This window comes from Callospermophilus lateralis, chromosome 2 (genome assembly GCF_048772815.1).
Source record: "Callospermophilus lateralis isolate mCalLat2 chromosome 2, mCalLat2.hap1, whole genome shotgun sequence".
NCBI classification, from domain to species: domain Eukaryota; kingdom Metazoa; phylum Chordata; class Mammalia; order Rodentia; family Sciuridae; genus Callospermophilus; species Callospermophilus lateralis.
In genome coordinates, this window is record NC_135306.1 from 168,196,455 (window position 1) to 168,206,806 (window position 10,352).

A 10,352-nucleotide genomic window follows, 5' to 3' on the forward strand; every position below is an offset into this window, starting at 1 on the left:
GAGACTTGGCATAAACTCTGGCAGGAACAGGAGGGGTCCATGTGCATGATTGGACCATAGAATTCCCGTCAGTAGACGAACCCGTGCAGTAGCAGCCAGCACAGCGTTTACAGTCAACATGAACTGGGTTTGAGTCCAGGACCCCAGACCCCCTGGGCTTTTTTTAAATAATTTTTACAAGCATCTGTGTCCTCCCCTGTGACACAGAGACAGTAATTCCCACACAGCAGGGTGGTCCTGGGACTCAGAGGTTACGCAGCAGGAACTCATGACTTTCTTTTTGTTCTTAGCAGCTCCAGGGAGGGTTTCTGAGCATAAGTCCAACCACCCCAGTCGAGGGGACAGAATTCACAATGGTGAACGGAAGTAACTGGACTTTTCCTCAACCTGTCAACTTTTGGACCTCGATCGGGGGCTTGCCAACCCTCATCATTGCACAGATTGGGCTGGTGGGAAATGCAGTTGTGCTCTGGCTTCTGGGCTTCCGCATGCACAGGAACGCCCTCTCAGTCTACATCCTCAACCTGGCGGGAGCCGACTTCCTTTTTCTCTGTTTTCCCCTTATAGTTTCTCTGAACAAACTCAACCTCACTTTCCTTTCCTTTCTCGCCTTCATCCTCAAGTACTTACCCATTGTAATGACCTGTTCCTACCTTACAGGCCTGAGCGTGTTGAGCGCCATTAGTGCTGAGCGCTGCCTGTCCATCCTGTGTCCCATCTGGTACCGCTGCCACCGCCCGATTCACACGTCAGCTGTCATATGTGCCATACTCTGGGCCCTGTCCCTGCTACTGGGCATCCTGGATGTGTACCACTGTTCCTTCCTATCTACGAATTTCAACTATTGGTGTCAGACATTTAGTTTCATCACAGCTGCATGGCTGATAATTTTATTTATGGTTCTCTCTATATCTAGCCTCACCCTGCTCATCAAAGTCACCTGTGGCTCTCGGAGGGTGCCGATGACCAGGCTGTATATGACTATTGGGCTCACAGTCCTGGTCTTCCTCTTCTGTGGCCTGCCTATAGGCATCATAAGTTTTCTGTTGTCCTGGATTCATAAAAGCCATATGAGTCTGCATTTTTCTAAGAGGACTGCTTTATTTCTGTCCTGTATTAACAGCAGCGCCAATCCCATCATTTACTTGTTTGTTGGCTCCTGTAGGCGGGGACAGCACCGTCGGCGGCAGCGACCATCGCTCAAGTTGGTTCTGGAGAAGGCTTTTCAGGACATACCTGAGGTGGAGAAAAGTGGAGAAAGTCTTCCTCAGGAAACCATGGAGAGTCCAACATCCTCCTAATGTAGTGATTCTGCATCTTCAGGGGATCCTTTAAATAAGTAGTACCTCTGGAAGATACATAGATGATTGTATAGAGTCCAAAATTGACATTGATATAGATGTATGGAGAGAGAGAGAGAGAGAGAGAAAGAGAGGCCATTTACTGATGTGTTATCTGTGGCTGCTTTCACATACCAACAGTAGAGACAAATAGTTGTAACAGAAATCAAGTGGCTTCAAAAACTAAAATAATCAATAACTTGTTCTTGATGGTGTGTGTATGTGACCTTATCATAATCATAAGTTCTACTTAGTCTGTGTAAAGCTTTTTTCTGTTGATCTCAGGCTAATACTGAAGTCTACATGAAAAGCTAGAACAAGAAACCTGAGTCAAGACCTATAAGAACCAACTAGAACCCCTATCAATCTCTTTCAGTACCTGTGAGCTTGATGATATTAGTGTTCTGCAGAAGTTGGCTCTCCTCATCAGGGAGTTAAGCACACTGTGTCCAGGAGTCAGAGAAGTGGAAGAGGATATCAAGGGTAGGTGGAGCAATTGGAAGTTTAGTGCTGGCTCATGCCAAAGATGTAGCCAACAGGAAAGCAACACAGCAGCCATTAACAAACCTTCAAAGCCAAAAACAATATGACTGCTACTGTTTTCTTATCACCAAATCTTAAAGCCAACCTAACCAGAAACATGGGAAAGGAAATCTGGGAAATAAGTTTGAACCAAATGGACACTTCAAATCTTCACAATCTATCCATTTTCATCTTGGTCTCCATTCAGCCTCTTTAAACTACAGTTAATTCCAAATAAGGACAATATCAAAGTCAAGCCCTTCCCTTTTCTGACACAGTTGTCTAACACACAAGGTAAAGGTGCCATTCCTTTACCCCCAATATATATACATATACATATATATCTTTTCATGTGTTTAATAACTATATATCTTTTGTGAATTTTCTGTTTAACACTGCTGCCCATTTTCATTGACTTGTGTTTTTACATTTTTTGTTCTAAATAAAAATCTTTTGTCAGATGTATATAATGCAAATATTTGTCCCAGTGTGAAACTTTTGTATTCATTTTTAAAGCAACCATTTTCAAGTGTACAATTCATTTGGTGTTAAATATTTTCACATTTAAGTATATTTTGAAGAGCACTAGTTTTTATATTTTATGAAGTCTAATTTATCCGTCTTTTAATTTTATGGTTAGTGCATTATGTGCATCTAAAATTACAAATGTGCAGCACCACTTCTGGCTACTTGCTCTGTTTCTCTTCTTTACTGATAAGTCTACTAGAATTTTATGAATATCATTAATATTTTTTAAGTGCTACCTTATAACTTTGACTTTTTTCTCTATTAGTTGTTTTGTATTTCATTGACTTCTATTTATTGTATCTTCTTATTTATTTGGGCTTGAAATTGTATTGAAGCTTAAATGTTTGCTTGAAAATCTTTGCATTTTTTAGAATTCACTAGTGCAGTTATTTAAACCTGAAGCTTTCTTTATAGAAGACATTTTAATTACAAATTTAATTTTCTTAGTAAATAGAGGGCTACTTTTGCATTTTAGTTTATTCTTAATCAAGTTAGTAAGCTGCATTTCTCAGAGCATAGTTTTTTTAAATTGCCAAATTTCATCAAAATCTTGAAAACAGCTTTTTATTATTACTTTTATAATATTGGTAGTACACATGGTGATTGACATTCTGTGATTCCTACCTTTTACTGGTGAGAAAGGAGGCTGAGTGCTATTTCAACTTGTTTCAGTTTAAGGCCACTTCAACTGGTAGCTCTGCAAGCAACACAAAAAGAGAAAGAGGTTAACAACCCCTAGCTGTTATTTATTATCTCTCTTTCTCTGTCTTTCTCTCTCTGTCTCTCTCTCTCTGTCTCTCTTCTCTCTCTCTCTCTCTCTCTCTCTCTCTCTCTCTCTCTCTCTCTGACACACACACACACACACACACACACACACACACACACGCTCGCTCAGTTGGAAAGGATAGTTGGATATAGACAAGGACCATCCATTCTTGCCAACAGTTTAGAGCACCTTAGTGTTACCACTCCTTATACTTTAATACTAAAGAATCAAAGTCATCATACTACAGCAATTAATGCATACTCAGGTTTATGACACTACAACACAACATCGCCAAACTATGGAACCAGCTTAGGTATCCATGAATGAATGACTAGGTACACAGTGGAATTTGGTTCAGCCATAAAGAAAAATAAAATTGCATCAGAAAATCAAGAGTTATATGCTTTCTCTCAAAGGACAAAGGAAAGAAAGGTAGGAGAGATCTCAGATAACCAAAGGGCGATCAGCAATGGAAAAGGACCAGGGAGGTGGAGGAGAGGAAGAAAGGGGGAAATACTACAGGGGAAAAAATACAACCCAAATTATATTGTTATATTGTGTGTGGTTATGTAGAAAATCCCACCAACTATGATGCACCAATAAAAAATACAGAAAAAAAAAGATTTAAATTTTTTTAAAAAGCTTCAAATCCACTTGGTGAGTGAGAAGTGCCCAGCTTCTCTCTAATTATGGGTGGAAAACTGTGGTGACTTGCCATTTTGTAGAGATCATGCCTCAGTCTGCAGTGCTGAAAGAAAATTTTATCTTTATTTCATCCCATCTAGAGATACCAGCAAATAATATTGCAAGGAATGCCATTGATATGGCAATCTGATTAACCTGTGTAGTGGGATCCTGGTTAGCTGAAGGCTGTTGACCTTCCTCTTCCCTCATCATCGGCAATTGGAGAGGAGTGGAGCAGAACAAAGGGCAAGACACTGTCAGGGAGAGCAGCAGGTGGGGAATAACCTAGCACAAATGCCCCAGCCATTGAATGCAGCCACCTGGGCCCCAGTTGCCAGCTGAAGCTAGTAGTGGTCCATTGTCACAGACACTCCTACAGTAATCTGCCATCATGTGTGACCCAGAAGCCCACTGAATGTTCTGTAGCCAAGTCCAAGGGCCTCTGTCATGGGTCACCCAACAGCATGGCTGCCCAGTGGCTGTACATCTGCCATAAGGTGCCATGTCTCTCACACCTCAAAATCTACATGGGCAAACTCACACCTGTTTTGGTATCTCTGGTCCTATGAAGCATTTCTATAGGTGGGTACACAAATCTGCAGTACTAAGCAGGGAGATACTTGATTGTTAAACCACAGACATTTAGAAGAAATTTCCTCTGATCCAAAAAAAAAAAAGGAAAGGAAAGAAAACTATTAACTCCTCAGGCCCTCACTCAAAAGAGTGAAGAGATCCTCCTATATTGAGCAGAATGAGGTCCTGGAGGAAAAACTAAGTATATGTCTCTCCAACTCAACAGAGACATCACTAGTAGGGTTCCATCTCTATGTCCAAAGAAACTTTGAAGACAAGCCATGGAGGCATGAGCATTTAATGACCCTTCTATAATCTTACAGGATCCAAGTCTGGATGGCCCAAAAGGAGAGCTCTCTATCTCAACTCAGCAAGCAATAATTTAAGACTCTCTTAAATATCAACTCAAATGTTATTATCTCCTAGGTACATTTTGTAGGTCACTTGCTATTGCATGTGTTAATCCAATTTTATAAATTTCCTTTAATATTTATGTGCTAATTGGATTTATACTTTCTTTTTCCTTATGTATATTATAAAATCTTTTTTTAATTTCTTCCTCTCTTTATATTATCTGCTGTTTCTCTCACAACCATTTTGTCTTTTTACTTCCTTTTTTGTAAATTTATGCCCTATAGAGTTTATTCATTTTATTTTCTTTAATTCCTAATTTCTCAGCCTATTGTAGAGTATTACTCCCCACTTATACATTTGGATTATGGGAAATGTGAAGCACATTTTCAGTAAGTTTTAAAATAGTTTATGAGTGTATAGTTTTGCTCGAAAGTGCTCACAATTACTAATGATTATTATCTCCTCTTGATGTGGTGTTAAGAACTGAATAGAGCATTGTGATCACATTGAGCAGGATTTTCACCACTGAAGTCTACCCACACTAAAAGCACATAATAAAAAGAAAAAAAGGTAATTGAAAGACCCTCATAACAGTGGAAGAGATGCCCATCCAGACCTATGAACAAATATCAACATATAAATACAGTAAACAAAGTGTCAGGGACACAGTAAAGGCAGTTCTAAGGGAAAAGTTATAACAGTTGAGTGTACACATGAAAAAATTAGCAATATACAAAATAAATATCCTAATGATGCATCTCAAAGTGTTAGGAAAACAAGAATGAACACACCATTTCCAAAACTAGCAGAAGGAAAGAAATAATAAAGATCAGAGCTGAAATTAATGAAATGGGAAATAAAAGAAGAATAAAACAGATCAATTAAGCAAAGTCAGTTTTCTGAATAGATAAACAGACTGATAAACTCTTAGGCACATTAACCAAAAGAAAGAGTAAGAAGACCCAGAATAATAAAAGTAGAGTCAAAAAAAAGGACATATTAAAACAGATACCACTGAAATCCAGGGCATCGTTGGGGACTACTTTGAAAATATATATTTCAATAAATTCAAAAATCTAAAAGAGGTGTACAAATTTCTAGAAATATAGACCTAATGAAATGGAACCAAGAGGATATAGAACAATTAAATAAACCAATAAAGTTGATGCAGGAAAAAAACTTTGAATAAAGAAAGTCCAGGACCAGATACACTCACAGCTAAATTTTACTGGACATTTAGAGAAGAAATAATGTCCATGCTCCTCAAATTATTGCAGGAAATAGAAAGAGGGAGAAACTTCCAAACTTCTCATATGAACCCAGTATAATACTAATACCAAAATCAGGTAAGTCCACTTCAAGGAAAGAAAACTCCGGACAAATATCCTTCATGAACCTAGATACAAATATCCTTAATAATATACGAATAAATCATATGCAACAAGAATTTAAATGATTGTGCATCATGATCAATTTGGCTTCATTCCAGGGATTCAAGGATGGTTCAATATATCCAAATCAATATCTATAATACACCACATAGATAGAATCAAGGAAAAAAATCACATGATCATCTCAATAGATGCAGAAAAGGCCTTCTACAAAATTTAATATCCATTCATGACAAAAAGCCTTAAGCAATAAAGGTTAGTTGACAAACCCAAAGTCAACATCATGCTGAATAGGGAAGAACTGAAACATTTCCTCTAAAATCAGGATTACAACAAGGAGGCCAATGATTGCCATTTCTGTTCCATATATTACTTCAAACTTCAGACAGACTAATGCAATAAGAGAAGGAAGTAAAAGGGATATAAACAGAAAACAAATTATCTGAGCATGAAGATGATATAATCCTATACTTGAAGATTCTAAAGAAAATATGGTATATACACAGTGAAGTTTTATTCAGCCATAAAGAAGAATGAAATTGTGTCATTCACAAGAAAATGGATAGAACTTGAGATTGTTAGGGAAGTGAAACTCAGAAAGTCAAGGATCATATTTGTTTTCTCATTTTGGAACCTAGAGAGAGTAAAGGTGAAGAAAATGTGCAAGGTGAATTTAGAAAAATATATAGGAGGCCAGTACAGTAGAAAAATTAGATGAGGAGGAAGGAGGAAAGAAGTGAAGGGGGAATTAAATTAACCAAATTATGATATGTGCATGTATGAATATGTAATAATGAATTCTACTATTACTTATAATTATAATATACCAATAATATAATTTTTGAAAATTCCACTGGTATTATTTTTCACAGAAACCTTTAAAAGCCTAAAGTTCATATGGAACCACAAAAGACAAAGCAATTCTGAGAATAAAATCCAAGTTGGAAGTATGACTTCCAGATTACTATTATATTACAAAGCTATAGTAATCAGAACAGTAGGATACAAAGTGGTGTGGTATAAATATTATGGTACATGACATAAAAACAGACACATAGGCCAGTACAAAAGAATAGACAGCCCATAAATAAATCCAAATGTATATGACCAACTGATTTTCTACAAAAGCACCAGAAGACACAATAGAGAAATGATAGTCTCCCCAAAAATGTCCTGGGAAAGTTGTATTTCTATAAGCAAAATAGTATAGTTGTGCCTATCTCCTATACCATACAAAATGCTAACTCAAAATTAATCAAAGACCTAATCAAAATACTTAACATGCAAAAAAACTCTGGAAGAAAATAGAAGTCTTCTAAAAACTGTCCTTGGTGACGGTTTCTTGGAAACCCCACTAAAAACCCAAGCTAAAAAGCATAAACTAAGTAAAGGGGACCACATCAGACTAAAAAGCTGCTGTATATCAAAGGAAACAATCAACAAAATGAAGGCAACCCCCATATTAGGACAAAATGTTTACAAATAATATAATAGATAAAAGGCTAATATTCTAGATTCATAGGGAACTCATAAAACTCAGCACCAAAAAAATAAAAACAATCCAAAATGAAATGAGAAAAAGACTTGAATAGTTCTTTTTCAAAAGGTGACATATAGATGACAAACAAAAGAAAATGATGTGCTCAGCATCACTATTAATAAGGGAAAGGAAGGTCAAAGCCACTATGAGATATCAGCGCACGCCTGTTAGCTATAACAATAGATAAGAGATAATATAGTGGATTTCTATTATTATAACAAATACCTGAGATAATCAACATGTAAAGAGAAAAAGGTTATTTTGGCTCTCAGTTTTGAAGGTTTAACTCCATGATCAGTTGCCCTGTTGCTTTGAGCCTAGGGCACACTACCTGTTGAAGGACATAGCAGAGCAATCCAACTCACCTCCTGACCAAGAAGCAAAAGACAGGGAAAGGAAGGGCTTGACTGGTGTCCCACTATGTGCTTCCAGAGCAAATCCTCAGGGACCTGAAGTCCTCCCACTAGATCCCACCTCTTCAAATTTCTACCACCTCCCAATAGTGCCAAAGCTGGGGACCAAACTTTAAACCTTTGGGAGACATTCAACATCCACACTATAGCTGATACAAGTGTTGGTGATGGTGTGGACAAAAGGAAACCCTGGCACACATGGTGAGAATCAGATTTGTGCAGTCATTAGGGAAAGCAGTAGGAGATTCCAGTTGAAATGAAAAATAAATCTACCATTTGACCCAGCAATTCACTGCTGGATATATATATATATATCTCCAAAAGAAATTAAATTACCACCTTGTAAATATATCTGCTCCCCCATGTTTACTGCAACATTATTACAATAGCTAATCTAGAAGAGCAACCTACGTATCCAAGGATCGAGGTGCACATATTCAGCAGATCATTGTTCAACATGAAAAAAGATAAGATACTGTCATTTGCCACAACATGATGTACTTAGAGGATAGTATGCTAAGGAAGGGCTTGACTGGTGTCCCACTAAATGCAGGAAGAAAAAATATTTCATGATCTTATTTATATGTGGAATACTTTTTTATTAGAGCATTGTATTTATACATAATATTTGGGTTACTTTTGACATAGTTATACATACAAGGAATTTGAATTCAATCCCCATTTCCCCCTCCCCTTGCTTTTCCTCTTCTCTCCCATTTTTTCTCTCCTCTAATGATCTTCTATGTAAAATACTTTTTAAAGAAGAAATACATAGAAATAGAAAGTAAGACAGTGATTACCAAGTATGGAACAGTAAACAGAAAATGAGAAAATATAGGTAAAAAATTTAAAGTGATAAATATGTTGGATGAAACAATGTACACTCATATTTGAAGATAGTGATTATATTCAAGATTTTGCTAAATGAATAAATTATAGGTGTTCTTGCAATAATGGAAAAATTAAAAACTATGTGATATGATAGATATTTTAATTTTTGACTATAAAACCATTTTTTTACCTTATCTACATCTATCTTATAGCATGTTATACCCCTACAATCTACACACTAAAATTTATTTTAAAATTAAAAAAGGAAGTAAGAGCCATCCAGACCTCAGGGTCAAGAAGGACTGACTAGAAGAAACAATGGAAACTAACAGAGGTATAAAATTGTTTTGTGTCTTGATGTGTTTGGGGGTCCTGTAGCTATATTTCTTTTTTATACTCATTGAATAGTATACTTAGGATTTGTGCTCATTATTATCTTTTGATTATACATGAATTAAAATTATAAGACTCTATATCCCTGAAAATTAAAATATTATTTTCTCAGAAAGTGTTAAGTGGAAACACATGAAGTTCAATTAATATGCTGTGAGCTCCTAGAAATAGTCTAAGATTCTAATTAGAAAAGTCCCCCAGAGAGACAGTAGCAGAGTCAAGGCAAAGAGGAAAGAACGGGAAGAGATGCACCTGCTAACGGAGGACACAAGGAATGAAATCATAGGATGATAGTCTGTGTCAAACCTTAAATTTGCATGGATGTGGATTATCCGATTATAAACTTACCATCACGCTTGCCAAAGTTGAAAATGATGAAAAGAATAAACATAAATGTAGTCACTCAAAACTGGAAAGTAGAGATTTTAGCACAGGATTGACTTAAAAATCAATCAGCTATATTCATCCATTAAATCATTCATTCAGTAAACATTTATGAAACCAGGGCAATATACTCAGGCCTATCAAAATCAAGGGATAATGAGATTACTGGGTAATTTATTTAATTCTTCTAATAATATTAAGACAGGTTTTGAAAGAATTAGGGAGGGGGAAATGTCCAAAATGTAAGATTCTTTTAGTCTTTATCGGGTGCACTGATGAAAGAAATTGAGGGTTTTTCCCCCTTTACCACTTCCACCTTCTGCTGGAAAACAGATTTGTCAAAAGTAGAAGCAGTCCTGGATCCCAGAGCTGATGAAGCTCACAAGCAAAGGGGTGAAGCACCTGAGTAAGGCAGTTCCGGAGACACAGTGATCAGTGTTTAACAGGCCCTGTCACAGTGGAGGTGTGGACAATTGTTATCTTCCGATTTAAAACTAGGTAACCAACTAAACCAGGTTCTGAGCGTCTCCCATACTGATAGGGCCAGGAAGGCTCTCAGAAGCACATGTGTCTGATCAAAGCAGAGGCTCTCATGAGTTGCACCAGAGAGCTGCACCAGCACCAGACTGTTGC

General features: G+C 37.0%; 1 protein-coding gene across 1 annotated transcript; it reads left to right on the forward strand.

The window, feature by feature from the left end:
- The first annotated feature begins 353 nt into the window (after positions 1-353).
- Positions 354-1,301, forward strand: LOC143389725 (mas-related G-protein coupled receptor member X2-like). Its single transcript, XM_076842583.1, has one exon. The coding sequence runs from the start codon at positions 354-356 to the stop codon at positions 1,299-1,301; it is 948 nt and encodes a 315-aa protein (XP_076698698.1).
- The last annotated feature ends 9,051 nt before the right edge of the window (positions 1,302-10,352 follow it).